This window comes from Nymphaea colorata, chromosome 5 (assembly GCF_008831285.2).
Source record: "Nymphaea colorata isolate Beijing-Zhang1983 chromosome 5, ASM883128v2, whole genome shotgun sequence".
NCBI classification, from domain to species: Eukaryota; Viridiplantae; Streptophyta; class Magnoliopsida; order Nymphaeales; family Nymphaeaceae; genus Nymphaea; species Nymphaea colorata.
The window spans coordinates 27,053,379-27,071,544 of record NC_045142.1 but is presented as its reverse complement, the minus strand read 5'-3'; the positions used below and the strand labels follow the sequence as shown (position 1 = coordinate 27,071,544).

Here is an 18,166-nt window from a genome sequence, read left to right as displayed (position 1 = left end):
AATGCAACCGGTTGGACTTGGTAGCGTGTGAAATCTATGTGTTCAGTTTGATTATTGAAGGACACTATTGAAGAGTGTTGTGTTACAGTGAGAATTGCTGGTGGGGCTAATTGGATGGGCCTTATCCCTTCTCTCCTCCTCTCTTTCTTTCTCTTTTATACACGCACAGAAACACAGTTGATGCAATCAAACGTCAGACAGACTACATTTAATGAGTGTTTCTTAACTGCACCTTAACATGAGTACGTACGCAGATTAATACTAAAAGCTAACGAGAAATCAAATCTTCAAACTATTTCAACCAACAATTGACGTGCCTCTGTTTTACTTAACTAACTGCCTCATTGCCCAAGGGTCAATGCCCCAAGCGCAAAGATAATCTTCAAACTGATTAGTTTTCATAACCTGTTTGACCTACAGATTTCTTTGCGTGTGCCCTTCGCCTGTTTGTGGCACTTCTGATTGCCGTACAACTTACAATTCCCAGGTGCACGCGTGCACGCACACGCATACTATCGCATGGGGATGATAAGCATTGATAAGATTGAACCTTGCTGGATCTACAATCGTGGATTTATCAATTTGAATTCTGAAGTCCATATATGCAATATCAAGCCCATTTTCGTTCAGACTTGAGATTTACAGATTCAAGCCTGATGGGGATCTTCAATATATAGTTCTCTAACTGTAGAGTTAAAGCGGCCCATTTCAGTTAGATGCTCTTCGAATCTAAACTTCAAGGCCAAGAAAGTCGTTAATAGATCTTGAGAGGTTTTCATTCATTTTTCATTTGACATGTATTGGGTAGTCAGGCACATAGCTGCTATAAACTTCTATGCACAGGAGAGTCTTTTCAAGAACATGTTTCAGAGACCACGAAGCTTGCAGCTTACTTCAAAGAACGAAAAAAAGTATATGGATTTCTTTAGTTTTATGTATCTTTTTCATCTTCCTAGTAATTTTTGAAGTCTTTGAGTTTAGCCAATTTGTATTTTAACAGTTATGGTTAGGTAGGCAACAGAACGTAAGATTTAAAAGTTCTGCTGAAAGACCACAGAGACGGCAATGTCATCTATAATGGCAGACCATCCAACACAAACAGTCCACACCAACTGGCACTGAACGATGCCTTCATTTCCCCTGCAGTTTCGGTTAAATATGGAATCAGGAATCGTCGATTCAAGACACAACAAGACAGCGTTGCACCATGTGATTTGTTCTCTTAGTTGCACGTTTTTCGGTTCCTCTCACGTACCACCGCTCATGAGAGATAAAAAAGACGAGAGCTCAGCGCACTGGAGGTGCATCAGCACTCGAAATGACAGCCAAGACGAGGAGATGCTTGGAGAAGGAAAAGCCCAATCGAGGTGGGCCGCATGCCTAATGGCCTAAAAGCATCCTCTCTGCCATTGTCTAATCTAAGCTACCATGTTCTTATTTTCAGTTGTTTTTTCAGTTTCTGAGTCAAATTGTGCTGCCGGGGGCGAGGTTGATCGGTGAGGGTGTACGACATCTGCAGGCAGGGAGGAGATTGAGATGACCCCCAGTAGTGCCCTTCCTTCAGTTAATAGGGAAGGGCAGAGCCTGGTTCCGTAGGTCCGTTGTTCGTTGGGCAGCGCCGTCCATCGATAAGGGCAGGAGAGATTTTTGCCGCCTGAGGTGCAGGAGAAAGTCCGGGAGCGGCCCCCCCCTCTCTCTCTTTCTGAAATTGAGTTCCTGGAGATTCTGGACTGTGGAGGGAAGAGGGCAGGGCGTCATCTTCCAGTTTCGTTCTCTTCTGGGTGTTGGAATTGGGAAAGAGGGCCGAGAATTTTGAAGAATGGGGAGTTTTGTGGGTGGGCTTTCCTCCACTTCCTCCTCGTATCTCACGGTGAGGTGAGGGAAGGGGCTGGAAGATAAAAGGGAAAGAGGGACCCCCCCAAAAAAGGAGGAAAAGATTTACAAATACCCGCGAAAAGGACGTTAACGGGTTATTCCAGAAAGCACCCCCTCCCCCTTCTCTCTCTCTCTCTCTCTTCCTCTCTCTCGCAGGGAGGGTTCTTCTCCTATCAACCACTGGTCATCGTTATCATCCATAGTTAGCTGGCCGGCCGGGGAGCGAGGTGGAATCGCTCGCCCGTCTGACTCCGCCATGGGTTCCGATTTCTCTCGCCCGGACAGTCAGGTCTCCAGATGGTTAGCTACCGGTCTGCTGGGGGGTTTCATTCTCACGGCGTCCGCCCTAGGCTTCTTTCTGGGTTTCCCCAACCATAGCCTCCCACCTCTGCTGGGGGGCAGCGATAGTTGGTGGTGGAAGAGGAACAAGAAGAAGCCCGTCAGGGTGTATATGGACGGGTGCTTCGACATGATGCACTACGGCCACTGCAACGCCCTCCGCCAAGCTCGTGCTCTCGGCGACCAGCTTGTCGTCGGAGTCGTCAGCGACGACGAGATCATTGCCAACAAAGGTCCGCCGGTTACCCCTCTCCATGAGAGGTAAGCGAAATTGGTCGCTTTTTACCTTTACTTTGGGCGACTCGGCCCATTTTGTTCGATCTGATTCTTTCCGACCAACTGCAGGATGATAATGGTCAACGCCGTGAAGTGGGTGGATGAAGTCATTCCAGATGCTCCTTACGCGATAACGGAAGAATTCATGAACAAGCTTTTTGATGAATATAAGATCGACTACATAATTCACGGAGACGATCCCTGCCTTCTCCCTGATGGATCCGATGCGTACGCCCTCGCCAAGAAGGCTGGCCGATACAAGCAGATCAAGCGGACTGAAGGAGTTTCAAGCACGGACATCGTTGGTACCGTTCACATCTCCTCCTCTTCTTCTCTTGCTATGGTTATTATTTTTGCCATCCCGCCTGTTCCCGTTAATTGGTGGTTTTCATGGTGTGAGCATTTGTGCTCGACTAGTTTCTCCGGCTTGCAGCAGCATTTCATGCATCGTTAAACTTCCCCGTCTTGCTTTCTGGACAGGCCGGATGCTTCTTTGTGTGAGAGAGAGGTCACTCAATGACAGCCATAACCATGCATCTTTGCAGCGGCAATTCAGCCATGGGCACAGCCATAAGATTGAAGATGGAGGGGTAACTGCAAGTTCGACACGGATATCACATTTCCTGCCTACATCTCGAAGGATTGTACAATTCTCCAACGGCAAGGTAGTTATTTCGCTTGTTCCTTGCCCGAATTTCAATTACTTATACGCATTTTGCAATTTGCTATATTTTTTTCGGTTGGTAGTCCATGATAAAGGTGTGGATGTCCATCTCCGTATTTTACGTACAATGATGAGCAACCGGATAGTCTTCACGGTAAACTCGTGGTGTTAGCCTCGGGAAAGGGAGAAGGAAACTGGAGAAATTATAAATTGATGCTTGAACTATTCTTGTTTGTGTTCTTGTTGTTTTGAGATTTAATCTAAATTTTGATCTAGGCCTGTGGTCCACAAATGTTTCTTATTAAACCGACCTACTAATGAATGCTGACCATTTTTCTCATACTTGAGCAACTATTGTTAGTATGCAGTTGTATTAATTATGTTAGACCTTGAAAAATTATTTCTTCTAGTCGGGTCATAAGCTTGCTCTTTGTCCTTATGTGAATTCGTCCTAGCTTGGTTTCCTGATATATTTGTGCTGAAATTGCATCTTCATTTTGGGGCTTATTGTCATAAGGTCATCAAGATACAGAAGATTCAATCTCCAGGATATGATGAAATTCTGGTTTTGACCATTGTGTGGTCCATCCGACTGATGGAGAAACTAGGTTTTTCGTGAAATTCAAAAAGCGCTTGACATTGTCATTTCATCAGGTCTTACTTCCAAAGTACATATTTTTTTCATGTTATAAATGCTACCGTGGAGCATGCCACAAATAATATGTTTAGCTAAGTACGTGGTGATGATGTTGTGCTTGCTGAACCTGAACATGTATATAGATATTTAGTAAAACTCTAACATGACTTGCTCAAAAAACTATTGAGTGCCAAGAAGAATGAAAAACACTAGAACTCTGATATGCTGATGCTTTTAAGATTCTTGTAGTGAGACCAAGTTCTCAGGCTCTGCTAAGAAACAATTGTTCCTGAAAAATGGCAATTATATCAAACTCTCTCTCTCTCTCTCTTATATATATATATATATATATATATATATATAGTGTGTGTGTGTGTGTGTGTGTTTGCCAATGTCTGGTGCTCTTGGAGTTTCTCCAGTCATGTTGTGAAACCTCATCAGTAGAAGTTGTAGTTGTATTAGATGCAATAAGTATGTGCACAGTGTGCTCCCAAGTTGGTTTATTTGATAGGATTATCTCTTGGGTAATGCAGTTTAGGAATAAAAAACATAAAAACTTTTAGCCTTTAGGATTGACATATTGTGAGTTTATTGATTTCTCAAGCCATTAAGGCACCCATATGTTTGCTAGAATTACACGATCTCCAGGCTATGACCTACTAAAAACCATAAATAGATCAAATCCAAAAGGTTTGATGAAGAAATAAATGTATCCTTGATGAAAAATAAATGTATCATTTGCAAAAATATAAGCTTTCTATTAAGTGGGTTTAGGACCTTAGGTGCTCAAATACATACATATATATACATATGTGTGTGTGTGTGTACGTGCATTTAGTACTGCAATCTAATCATCCCGTTCTGAGATTTGCTGTATATATTTTGGACTTCATGCCAGTACTTTGTGGAGATCTTGCAAAACTAACTGTATGAGTGTAATTTACATGTTTATATATATTATATATTATATATTATATATATAATTGTATAATAAATATATATATACCTATATATATATATGTATGTGTGTGTGTGTGTGTGTATATATATATTATGTCCTAATTTTAACAATCTTCATAACCTGACTGCTTAATCTACTTCTTTCTTCTTTGAATGCTCAAAAGTGGGATGCAAAGATAGATTCAATTGTCTAGGCTATTCCCAATGGGATATAATTAATAATATAATTGATGCATATGTCAGATCTTATGAGCTTAAAAACTTTTGGGCTTATAATCTGGCCTTGGGCGATAAAATTCATTTGTATGATTTGTCTGGTTACTTTAGAACTCTACAGATTACAGTTATGTCACATGGGTGCGGGTACCGGCAAATTCCAAAACAAATTGGGTGTGGGTGCCGGTGTGGAATGCGGCAAGTTCCAAAAAAAAATCCCAGCGAGAGCATTTATATATATATATATATATATATATATATATATATATAATGTCATTGTCACAGAAAACACATCTTATTTGAAAAAAACGCGTATAATACGCAAAGATTAATAAAACTTGAAAAATGCGTCTTTTTCAAAAAACGCCAGAAAATAAAAAACGTGAAAAAAACACATTTTTTCACGTTTTTTTGTATTTTTATGATTTTTTATAATTTTCAGGATTTATTAAATGTTTTAAATTGTTTAAAAATTTGACGAGATTTTCCCGAAATATTCCCTAGATATACAACTTTGCCGTAATATACTCGAGAAATTCCTTGCTGTATAATGCCCATACTCAATATATGTGACAATGATATATATATAGATATATGTTATTTGTTATATAAGTAATTTTATTTGTCTATATTTTTAAACTTTTTTTTATCAAGGTTACCTTAATCTCATACAAAATTCAAAGTTTTATTAAATAAAATAAGTGGGATTGGAGAGGGAAGAGGGAAAAAAGAAGAGGGCAAGATAGGAGAAGGAAAAAAAAAAAAAAAAAACAAGAGAAAAGAAGAACATGTGCGGTCAGCAGCACCTGATTCGGTTTGACTGAGTCGGGTGCCGTGTTGGGCTGCACGCGCACCAGCATCGGTGCTATAGTTGGCGCACCCGTCTGGCTTAGGATTACAAAATGCATATTTTTAGATGGCATTTTCTAAATATCCTGTATATGTCTATGTGTTTTGATGTGTGCATTCTTGTGTTTTAAGTATGTGGTATCTGTGTGGACAGATTCTGCAATAGTATCTATGAGGGCTCATTGACAAATCAATGTTGGTGGCATTTTGATAATGTATAAATTATATCCAATGGTGCAAAATATTTACAAAAGTGAAACTATTGAGTGCTTCTTTTGCTTAATATGTATAGCCTATATTGCAATTTTACAAAGAATAGACACTTTTTTATTTGTGGGCACATGTATGTAAGGTTTCCATATATGATGAGTGACTTCCAAAGGCTCTAAATGCTAATCATGTGTCTACTCTTACTGTATGTCCATAAAGGTCATTTAGTAGACATAAGCAAGCACAAAAGTGCTATCATTTATCAAATTATGATGCACACATCTAACTTTCTAAGACATGTAGATCCTTTTCCATAAGATTCTTTTGTTAAACTAAACCTCCATGACTAATGCTTGTATGTATACATGAAAATCCATACACACACACACACACACATATATATGATATATGCATTTGTATATATATGTGTATGTGATCTGTTCAACTTTAACCTCATTACTTTTGGGGTTACTGCTGCTGGTTCTTGGGGTTTGTAAATCGAGCTAACAAGTGGGGTCCCAAGTTTTTATTTTAGCCTGATTCCAAAATTCTGCTTTTATGGTGCGTTTCCCTCAAACCTTGTAACTTTGCAAATGTGTAGGATAAGTCACATGAAATACTAGGAAGAGTTTCTTCTTGATGTTGTCTTTAATGCCTGGACTTTTCCTACTATTGTGCTTCTTTGACTCACTTTGACTGTGGATGTATTGGATTCAGGGGCCAGGGCCAGATGCACGCATAGTGTATATAGATGGTGCATTTGATCTTTTCCATGCTGGACATGTAGAGGTATAATTTGTGCCCGAGTCTTTGAAAGCTTAATGTGCATATGAACGTTGGAACTTGTGATGGCAAAATTGTGTAGCATTATGTGTTTCACGCTAGATGTTTTGTTGCATCATTTGAAATCCGATGTTTTTATTTTTTGAACAGTTATGTTTATTCTGCTAAAGTCACTATTGGTATCTGTGCCACACTTTTAAGGACGTTAATGTGCTTGCTGAACCATGTGCTTCTTTTATCGCTGAAAAAGTTCCACTAAATGGCTTGTAGATTTTTACACATTGATTTTGTAGAACCCCTGTCTAAATTTGAATCTCTCTGGGTTTCAAAGACTTTCCCTTTGTCATTGCCATTCTGGTCTCTTTTATCATCCCAGGAGGTGACTACTTGCATCTCTCCTAAGGCCATGATGCGACATTATTAGTCCTTAGAGGCGTAATATCTAAGAAATCTGTTAATATCCAGTATGGTCACTTGGGTCTAGCAAGTCATCCGTTTTATCTTCCAATCAATATGTCAAAAGCCTAGGTATTTGGAGAACTTTAGGCGCAGCAGTAGTTAGTTAAGTTGTTGATGTATACTACAATAGATGTTTCTTGTTGTATACCCCAAATTTAGTACTGATGTTCATATCATTTTGATTTCCTGTGTATTTTTACTGATCTACATGCTTCCCTTTCACCTTTGCTTTTGTATTTAATGTTTAGGACTATGTCACATAGGTACGGGTGCCGGTGCGAGTACAAGTACGATCAATTTTCAAAAAACTTGGGTGTGGGGATACGGCCGTATATATATATATATATATATATATATATATATATATATATATATATATATAGAAGAAATACTTAGAAAATATATATATCAAAATAAAAAAAATATCAACATAAACAATAAACAACATAGAAAATATATATCAACGGATCTTGCAGCAGTGTTTTTAAGAAACCTATGAAAAACTTTAAACATATGGACAACCGAGCAGCCCCCTAAACAATCAAGTATAAACATTAGTCGAATGAAAACAAAAATACTGCTAAGAACAACAATAAAAAGAAAAAATAGTTCATCCAGGAAGGTCGCCGGAGGTTGTTGGAGGTCGTCGGAAGTTGCTGGACATCGCAGGTCGCTGGACGTTGCTCACAATTTTTTCGAGGCTCTGCGTTTTTGAAAGGAAATAAGAAAACAAAAAAAACCCCTAAGTTTTGGACGAAAATGAAATCGGTCAACATTGACTGAGTCTGTTTTTGGATAGATACAGACCTGGGTACGTTGATCGTACCCGGTACCTGTTGACTCATACCTGAGCCGCACCCGACACCGTACCCGTACCCATAGCCGTGTCGCACCTGACTAGTATGGGTACTCCACCAAAATTAAGGTACCCATGTTACATAGGTTCAGAAAGACTTCTTTAGTTTATTTTGTTATCAAGCTCATACATCTTTATTACATACTCAAAGAAGATTACAAATCTGGACTGGATGGATTCACGAGCTTACCTTTTTGTTATTTCTTACACATTCTCTTCCTTCTTCTCTCCATGTGCATTTACATGCAATACAAATTAAAGAGAAGAAAAATGCCTGCATCCTAGATGCAACAGAAAAGTTTTGGACCAAAAGTATTTCCTAATAGGCTAATAAAATGCAGTGGGCACAACATTATTCAAATGAGAGGTTTGGGTTGAATTGTGTGGGTGGAAGGGGAGGAGGTCAGTGAACTGTTGACCATATGCATGGGATGGCAAGAGAATAGATGATTAAACTTCTCTATCTATCTAACTAATCAATCCTTCTTGTTTAGAAATGTTTGAAGATCCTCATGTTACTGCCTGTGTAGTTTCCTTTTTTCTCCTTGATAGACAGTCTGAGGAAAACGATCATCAGGGAGGATAACTTGATAGATTTTCCTTCATTCCTGTGGTAAGTAAGCATTAAAACATCCTTTATTAAGGATTATGATAACTAGAGTTACTTCAAGCATTCTCAGGAGCCTATCCCACCAGATCAACAAAGACAGATTACTTTTATGTGATTCAAGATGCTTGTACTTTAGCATGCTTATGCCACATTGCAGTCCTTAACTTTTCTATTCTTTTGTTGAGTGGACAAAGTCTTTTTTTAAAGGTATAAGAGTTTCTATTGGAGGTTGAAGACTGGTTAGATGATATTTCTAAAAGTGAATCTTCTTTGATGTTAAATTCTTTAAACTATTTTTCTGTGTTGTTCAAAGTTCAGACATTTATTCTGCTGTGTTCTGTAGATCTTGCGACTGGCTCGTGGACTTGGAGACTTTTTGCTTGTTGGTATCCACACTGATCAAACCGTCAGGTGAATGTTGTTGAACACCACCTTGAAACAACTTTCAATACCATTAACCATATTGGCTTTGACAGTCTTAACTATGTGATGTCTTTTAGTTTTTAAACTTTAGAAACCCTACTGTTTGGAATAGGTACTTGTAACATGCATGTGTTTAACATTTGAGAAGGTCCACTACTTGTGTGAACTAGAGTACTGGATACTGATTGGTAACCTATGTATCCACAGATGCATCTTTTGTTTCTTGTTCTTGTGGTCATTTCTATTTGCTTCTTTGAGCTTTAGCCTTTATGCTGTAGACTACTTTTGAGCTAAGTCAATTTAACCAAAGTGGGTAACCATCCAATATTGAGAATTTACAGTGTAGATAAGCTGTAGATTACTTTTGAATTCGGGCAGACTTGTTTGATTATTATTTATCTAGAGGGCGACTGGCCGATATTGAAAATATACAATGTTCAATGGATAGAATAGGCTGTTTGAATGCACAAATATTTTTTTTTTCTTATTGACGAAAAAGAGAGTTGAGGAGGATATTGATGACTTAGTTGTTAAAATCGGAAGTTGGACTCATGCTAGACAAGGTTCCGAAAGACTAGTTGATGCCTCAATTGTCAAAATCAGTAGTCGGACTCAGGTTGGTCAATGCCCTAAAATGACCAGGCGAGACAAGTTGGGATTTCCTCAGTTCTAAGGAGGCACATAAACGCAACATTCTAAGTGAAATAAAGTAACAGAAGATATAAAATCTTATAATGAATTGTGTAGCCATATAGTTCACTGATTATGCATAAGACCACACAGCTATACACATGCACAAACTCACAGAATATACTGAATACATATATGCACACAGAAATGCAAATATATATATATATATATATATATATATATATATATATATATATACTTTGTAAAATGTGCAGATATAGATATTTATGTTCAGAAATGTATAAATTTATAATTATATATATAATAAAATAGATAATATTTAGAAATACAAAATCTGCAAAACGTCATGACTATATATGTAATGACCCGACCCACTTCTTGACTCGGGCCCCTAGACGGATTTAAACATGCCCCCTAGTAGTTTTGCTTCCAGTCCGAAAAAGGTTAGGAAGTAAGACAACTAACTATTTTAACAATCCCCTTTATAAGCCTTTGAAGATCTCTCATAATCTTCAATACGAGACTAAATTTTTGGAACGTTATAATCCATCCCCAAGTCCGAGTGTTGAACCTCACTTTGATGCCACTGTAACGACCTGACCCACTCTCGGGTTCAGGTCCTTGGTCTGGCAAATCCCAACCCGTCCCCTAACAGCTTCGGTTCCAACCCCCGGAACTAGAACAACCAACAATTTTAACAACCCCTTTTATAAGCCCTTAAAGGTCTTTCACAATCTTCAATAGGGGACTAAACTTTTGGGATATTACAGTATACACTCATGCACACACGACCAAAAGTCATATTTGAAATTTTAGAAGGGCCCATGTCACAGACTTGTTGACCAAGTTGGTCAACTAGTCTATCAAATGGGACCAGCAGATTGGAGGCATGGACCACTATGTTGACTGGCACCTGGCTTGACTATGTAACTAGTTTGACCATCTGATTGCTAGTTTAACAACTAAGGTTTGTGGGCAATACCCTCTCCCCCCTTAAAAGAAGAGAAGTGCGATGGGTGGTGGTGGGTTGACGATTAAGGTGGAGGAGGGAGGGGGAAAGGTTGTTGGTCAATGGTGGTGTTAGTGATGATGAAGGATCAGAAAAGATAGATGTGGCGGTAAAGAGGGAGGAAGGTGATAGTGCTGGTGGCTTATGTGTTGGTAATGGTGGAAGGGAATGGAACATTTATGGCCAATAGTGGGGACAATGACCATGGAATAGATGATGGTGATGATGATATAAGTGGAGAAGAAGGTGGTGGGAAGTATGGTGGCAACGGAGTACAGAAGGAGGGTGGAGGTGGATGAGAAGATGAGGAAAAATGATACACAAACAGGAGCGAGAGAGAGATTGAAAAGGTTTTCCTTTCTCCAGAAAACATTTTTCTGTTTTCTTGCACCTTTAAAGCAAAAAAACTGAAGTTGATTTTACTCTCCTTGCAATCAAACCCCACTGGTTCAAAAGCTAATCAGGTTTTTCATGCGTAAAACCACGAGCCTTGTTTGTGCCACTAAAACCTCATTTTGGTGTCAAAACCAGTTTTAAACTAAAATGGGGTATTTGTGCCTGTTTGGATGGCACAAAACGCAGATTTTTGCAAAACTAGTTTTTTGCCATAAGTGAGTTTATTCCAGTTTTATGAAAACTGAGGGAGAGCAGCCTTTTCATCCCCAAAGTGAATTTTTTTGACTTTATTTAGTTAGAACTCAGAGGTTTTTAGTAATTAGGTTTTCCTCAAGGTTTCGTCATGTGGCGCCCAAACTGGCCCTCAGAGTCATTGACATATCTAGCATATATGTAGCATGCCAGCTATCATATTTGTGTTAACTCCCTAGGCAATATTTCAGTTCAGTGGTTCAGAGTTGCTGGCTTAGGGTTATTTTACCATTTTTCTAAACCCTGCCTTGTTCATATTTATTATCTTCTATTTATTAGTTATATAAGGAAATAAGTTACTGGGAACAGGTCTTTGTGCCCATTTCAGCAAACATGACTGCTGTGATAGAAGTTAATTTATGGAGTGCTTCGTGCTTTATTTTCACATGTTCAGAGTCTTCAGGCATTCTCCCAATATTTTGGAAAGGAAAACAAAACGGAAACCTGATTCCAGGGAAGGTAAAAGGTTGCTGTGGGCATCCAAAGTGGAAGCGCTTTGTGTGGTCTAGATTGAACTTGCTTAGTAGACATTGAAGATGAATGATAGATTATTGTTACTTGTAGGAGAAACCTGTCTTATAGAAAAACAAGGGTGTGCAGTCTCGAGGTGGAATATATGGAGACCTGAGTAGTATGTCAATTTTGATACATAAACAGGTAATTGTATAGATGCTTCATGTATAGGAAATGGTCAACTAGATACTTCCTAGTAAATCTGAGGGGACAAGGTGGGTTCCATCCATATTACCACCAATTGCTTGATAGATGATAAGATGAAGGAATAGGACGTTTTGGCTGGTTTTCATGCCCAAGTTCAAGTAGATGCATACTGCATAGGTTTTGCTGTTTCTCATGTGGTGATGATAATGAAAATGAAGTTCCGATAAAGAGGGTTGCAATATTTTTCAGGTTTTGGCCATCTTCACTATCTAGTATCTAGACATGTTTAGTGCAAAATTATATTTTTGTCTAAGTATGTTAGCTTAAAACATTTCCCTATATCTTATCTAGCGCTTACTTGAAGATAAACTTCCAAATGATAGAAGAACTTAGATGCTGGTGATAACTATGTTTATGTTTTTAGATAAAAAAGCTCGACCTCTTGTAAGGAGTTACGAGCATGTTAGTAGTCTGAGACCATTGTTTAATGAGCTCATGAATTGGGTTCATTGAGTGAGTTTATTAAGTTGGATGGATATTTGCATGGAAAAGATAAACATGTATACTATTACCTGAAAGTATAGTTCATCAAAATTATTTAAATATGAAGAATATGAATGGAGTATATGAAGTAAATAATGTGGACTCATCCTATTAATAGTAAGGGAATTAGTACATCAACCATCATAACAGAGAATTGATTACAATGATGAAACAATTATGGCGATTGAACTATCATAGTAATGATAACATGTTTGAGTTTGCGTTTAATGAAGAAGCAGGATTTTCATGTAGACTTTGATACTATGAGCTAGTAAATGCTGGTAAGTGGAAAAGATGATATCTGTACCTTAGTAAAAATTATAGTGAGTGAAAAGTGGATTACATACAATAAAAAAAAAAAGAAATCCATTTTTATAAGTATGTTCTTAATACTGTGTAACTAAAACCTCAAGAAGTTTGGTAGGGAAGCAGACACATGCAGAGTAGGCTGCTTGATAACTCCAATAGATGGCATTTCATGTTTCACGTCCTTCGACTGTAGGATTCATCGGCAAGTCGACAACCATAAGTGGCTAACTGCAAAAGTGCAAATCATACTCGGTCTTTGGGATCTACATTTTTTCACTCTTTTGGTGCAAAGTTATAGTTATTTGAATTCCTTAATTACACGCAGAATGTTCATCAAGAAGTAAATAATTCTAGGTTATTGATGACCCAAAGCAACCACTCATGCAGCCTCAAGTTCATGGGTGGGGCTTCTTTCCCTATCTAAGTCCCCATGTTGGGCGTCCTTCTACAAGGTGAACCCATGGTTTCTTGAAAATCGAGGAATATCCAGAGTTTTTTTGCTGCCTGGAACATGTAATAAGTATGGTATGTAAAAGAACATTCCAGGTCATAGTCTTTTACGTGGCTTCTTCACATAGGAAACATGTATAAGTGAAAAGCGGGGTTGGTTGACTTAGCCAACCAAGTTGATCAAAGGCACCAGTTTCAGCATCATCGTAGAAATGAGCCTAAAACTATACAGCATTAAGTGACACACACTTATCGACAGATTCATTATTGCGGAACTAATGTGATGGGAATTTGTGAAGATAAAAAAAATTTTGAAATGAAAGGTAAAGGAACTAAAAAGAAACTTGGATCATGTATTGAAGATCAAGTCCCAAAAGATGAATAAAATTGGATCATATATTGACGATGAAATCCTAATAGAAAATTCAGTGATATAAATTACTTTTCTCACAATTCTCTCTCTCTCTCTCTCTCTCTGTGTGTGTGTGTGAGAGAGAGAAACTGCGGTATTAAAATTGCAAGATTGTTGGAAGATCGATTTGGGAGGGATGACGTAAGCATAGCTTCATTTTTGCATGAAATTTCTGTTTGTATGTAACAATGGTTCTTCGTTTATTGTGATAGTGAAAATTTACTTGTGCTCCGATGGTGTAAATTTAATCGTACTCCTGTCCTGTTACTTTATTTGTGAATGTGTAATGTGGTATGTTAAGTTTATGCAACTTGTATTTGTCTGTTTCATCTAACATTTTGCATTTGACGTCATGGTGGTCATTGCAGTAACAATAGAGGGGCACATCGTCCAATTATGAATCTGCATGAAAGAAGCTTAAGTGTTTTAGCTTGTCGATATGTGGATGAGGTTATAATTGGTGCTCCGTGGGAGGTGTCAAAAGATATGGTTGGGCCGTGCTTAACTTGTCCTAAAAGTTCTTTCCTTTAACAGTTTCCTGATTGAAAACTACATTTGCTATCTGCTTGGAAGATTATTCTATTTAGTGTAGCAATGTTTAAAGGTGTATTTTGTGCTGCAGATCACTACATTTAACATCTCCTTGGTGGTCCATGGAACTGTTGCTGAGAACATGGATTACACGAAGGTTGGTTTTGAAACATTTGTTTATTCTATTGGCTAACTAGCCTAATTTAGCCTTGCTACTTGGACTTCGTTTGAGAATGGTAAGTTAGAGGAAGGATTAGGATTTGGAGGAGATTTGTTGAGCATTTACTGCCTTAGAACATTTATTTCTTCGACTGCTTGGAAGCATGGAAATGGTAGGCTGTAGGAACAGAGAGGCAAGTGAAAGTGAGGGTGGAGATAAGCCGGTTTCATCTACTTGGAGAGGACGCTATTTGCTTCCATTTTCTTGCCTATTTTCATTCTCATCTCTAACCTCAAGTCTGCTTTCGAAACACAGCCTTACATTGTAAAAGTGCATTCACAACATATTCTTCCATGCAAAATTCGATTTCTATTAGCACAAAAACTGTCAATCGGTGCTGATATGACGTAACCCATAAACAGGGCAACTGCAATCCATATGCTGTCCCAACGAGCATGGGTATCTTCAAGGAGCTGGAAAGTACTTTGGACATCACAACCACTACAATCATCAAAAGGATTGTCGCTAATCACGAGGCCTACCAGGTTTTCCTTTTGCTTACACTTCAACGTCTCTACTCACTTAAAAGTTTTTATTTTTACTATATCAAGTCCTTGTGATGCAACATTGTTCTTTTCTTTTGTGACATGAATGTGATCTGTAGTTTTATATTCCTTTTGATATACGGAAACTGAATTTGCAAGTTCAAAGTATCACTAACCGTACTTCTGGTTTCCTCAGAAGCGGAATGAAAAAAAATCAGAAAGCGAGAAGAGGTATTACGAGGGGAAGACCTTTGTTGGTGACGATTGACCTTACAAAGCTCAGCGGAGACAAGACCGTAGTAATGTTTTAAGGGGACCAATATCCCCTCTTTAATCTTCCTTATCTGAAGAGAGGCGGCTTAGCACTGGTCAGGCGTTTGTTGAGAAGCTCGGTCTGCTAGTTTGTCCTCTTATTTATTTCCATGATGCTTTGGGATTTGACAGCCAGGTCGCCTAGCGAATGGTTAGCTCTGTTTCTATATAAACACCGTGCTATAACCAGCGCTGCTTCCTACATTGTGGCGCAGAAGCGCAAGCATCACCTTGACCATGTCTTTTTTCTGGTTTCCTATTTAACCTCCTTGTACGAGTTTTGGAGTGAGTTACATTTTGTAGAGTGCAGATTGCCTTCCCTGGAGCATTTTTGCGTGTTTTGCAAGATCAAGTCGGAAATTGGGATAATGAAGTTTCAATTGAACAAAAATGGAAAAGACTAAAGAGAAAAAGTGTTCGAAGTTTTATCTGATCCTCAGTTCTTAGGAAGTCGGTCACAGTCTATCTGGCAGATTTTGTGAACCCCTTGGTTTTTTTCTATCATGGGCAGCAGCTTGGTTCCATTTAACAGGTGATTTGATTGAAACTCGAAACTTTGCTAACGGCTTAACAGTTGGATGTGGTTCATCAACGTGAGCCCCTCAGGAACGTAGCATCATACTTGGAAGCATTGGCTATTAAAATGAACAGCGTGAGCTTGAAACACTTCTGCTACATAAGATAACAATTTGGGTGCTTATTCGGTACGTTGTAATTTATTCCTGTGGGCCTGATGGACAATCGTCGTCTCATGGTTATGCTAGCTCTAACGTCTTTTTCTCTCTTTATCTTTCCCTGCGTCTCTCTCTCTCTCTCTCTCTCTCAAAGACACACATCTCTCCCCGCCTGCGTATACCTATTCCCGTTTTTGTACTGAAGCAATATGTTCATCCTTCTTTCGTGGTGGCACTAGATCTTGGCTCCGTGCTATTGATTTTAGTGCCGAAGATCGATGATCGGGATCATGTCAAGCCACGAGATGTCCTTTTGTGGGGCCCTTTAAAACCGCGTGGCATTGAGCCCATTTATCCGTCTAGTGAGGAGTTGTTATTCGAGTGAATAGTAGAAGAAAGTGATGTGCATGGTCGCCGGGACCGCATGTGATTCTGAATTATAACTTGTTGCCGACCACTCAATGAAAGGTTTTTCATTTGGGTGTTGAATTCGAAAATGGGGGGACATTGCAATAACTGCGGTTGTGTTTGTATGGGCCAAGCCTTGCTGCTAATTCCGAGAAAGCCCGACCGGCTTGTCCGTCGTGAAGACAGGATGATCTCCAGGGTCCGTGATACATTTCTTACTGTCACTGGACAAAACAATCTGAACACGTGGTGCAGTGGAGGCTGGGTGGCTTTTGAGCTTTTGCCCAAGGGTGCTATTCACAGTTTGATGTTCAATAAGAGCCCCTCGGACGTTTCAGAGGCATGCCGGAGGGTTTTGGTCCTGTGGGCAGGACCGGGCAGCTGGAATGGTCCACCGGAGGAAATTTCGGGAACCCGACAAATGCATGTTTGCGTGTGCCCATGCGCACGCGCGTGCAGGGCATCCACGTGCTAACCAAGAAGATATCTTTGCTTTCTAGTCAAGCCCTTTCCTTTTTCCCATTGCAAACGAAACTTTTGACCATCATCAGCCCACCACCATCGTGGGCTTTTCCCCAGCGCCTTTTCTTTCTTCAGTCTTCACCCGCTTCTATTGTATTTCCCCTTTTCTTCGCCTGTGTTACTGATCTCCCCTCCTCCTTTTCTCGTGGCTTGGTGCCCATTCCAAGTAGAGACCGAGGCAACAAAAGATTTTTGGATCTAATTCTCGACAGTAACATGGGAAGGCAGGCTTTAGTTTAAGGTGCTTTTGATGAAAAGAGTGTGGCTTAACGGAAAAGACCAAGCTTTCTTTCTCAACCTCACACACACACTCTCTTGTCTCTCCATCTTCTTTTTCCAGCTCCAAGCTCCAAAGGTTTTTTTGGCAGAACAAGTAGAGAAGAAACAGAGTGGACGGGGAGGGGAACCGGTGGTGATGGTGGTGGAGGGGAGAGATGGATTATGGATAGGTGGTGGTGGAGTCGACCTCATAGGTAGAAGAACAGCCAAAACTCAAGAGCATAATTAAGAGTAGGGCTGTACACATCCCTCGTGTTGCGTCAACTGTCTCTGTCTTTTTCCTCCTCGAAACCTCTTACTGACTGACTGGTTACTGTAAGGATTAACAAAATGATGAATGACGATAATGGTGATGACAGAGTCAAGGGAAAAGAAACTACTTTCTTTTTTTCTTTTCAGAACAAAAACGAACGAGAAATCAATATTGATGAGGGCCTCGTTACGCGCACATGTAGCTTGTCCCCTACTCCGGGGGGGGTCGGCCCCAGTCCGGTAGCGACTCCGAAATGCCCATCGGGGCCCCTCTCCCCAGGATTTGGCGTTTTACCATTTACGAGGAGCATAATTTTACCACTCTATCTCGCCCTTCCGACACCATGAAGCTAACAATAAAATTTCCGTCCACAACTTTACTTACTTCGCAGGCAGTGGGGGCTTTTCCGTCTCATTGAGAAGGGCACTGCATTTTTTTTCTTCTTTTCTTTCTTTGACGGAGCAGGGGTGTGGAAGGGACGTGACAGAGAGGACCCTTCGGTAGAAGAATATAATAAACTAAGTATGCATAAATAACAGAAAAGTGGAGAGATCCAGTTAGGTAGGGAAGTGGGAGTTACCCGTTCTGGTTCCTGTCTAAGTAGGAGGGAAGACCTCACCTCACCCAAGTCCAAGTGTCTCCA

At 39.6% G+C, this 18,166-nt stretch overlaps 1 protein-coding gene across 3 annotated transcripts; it reads left to right on the top strand.

Moving 5' to 3' along the window:
* Positions 1–1,136: 1,136 nt before the first annotated feature.
* Positions 1,137–15,820, top strand: LOC116254870 (ethanolamine-phosphate cytidylyltransferase). 3 transcript variants are annotated; one of them, XM_031630490.2, is made up of 10 exons: positions 1,137–1,367; positions 1,445–2,475; positions 2,560–2,795; positions 2,971–3,155; positions 6,744–6,815; positions 9,078–9,145; positions 14,208–14,328; positions 14,462–14,527; positions 14,953–15,075; positions 15,272–15,820. In XM_031630490.2, exons 2-10 carry the CDS (start codon positions 2,132–2,134, stop codon positions 15,341–15,343), a joined length of 1,287 nt encoding a protein of 428 aa, XP_031486350.1. In that variant the 5' UTR covers positions 1,137–1,367; positions 1,445–2,131; the 3' UTR covers positions 15,344–15,820. The 3 variants fall into 3 exon arrangements, with proteins under 3 accessions (XP_031486350.1, XP_031486351.1, XP_049934072.1); XM_031630491.2 differs by having other exon boundaries at positions 1,181–1,367; positions 1,457–2,475; XM_050078115.1 differs by having other exon boundaries at positions 1,181–2,475.
* The last annotated feature ends 2,346 nt before the right edge of the window (positions 15,821–18,166 follow it).

Excerpts from the sequence above, each read along its gene's own strand:
- LOC116254870 (XM_031630490.2), top strand. The coding sequence starts at position 2,132 with ATGGGTTCCGATTTCTCTCGCCCGGACAGTCAGGTCTCCAGATGGTTA. Across the intron at positions 2,796-2,970 it reads TTCAAGCACGGACATCGTTG|GCCGGATGCTTCTTTGTGTG; the intron begins GTACCGTTCACA and ends CTTTCTGGACAG. Across the intron at positions 14,528-14,952 it reads AGAACATGGATTACACGAAG|GGCAACTGCAATCCATATGC; the intron begins GTTGGTTTTGAA and ends ACCCATAAACAG.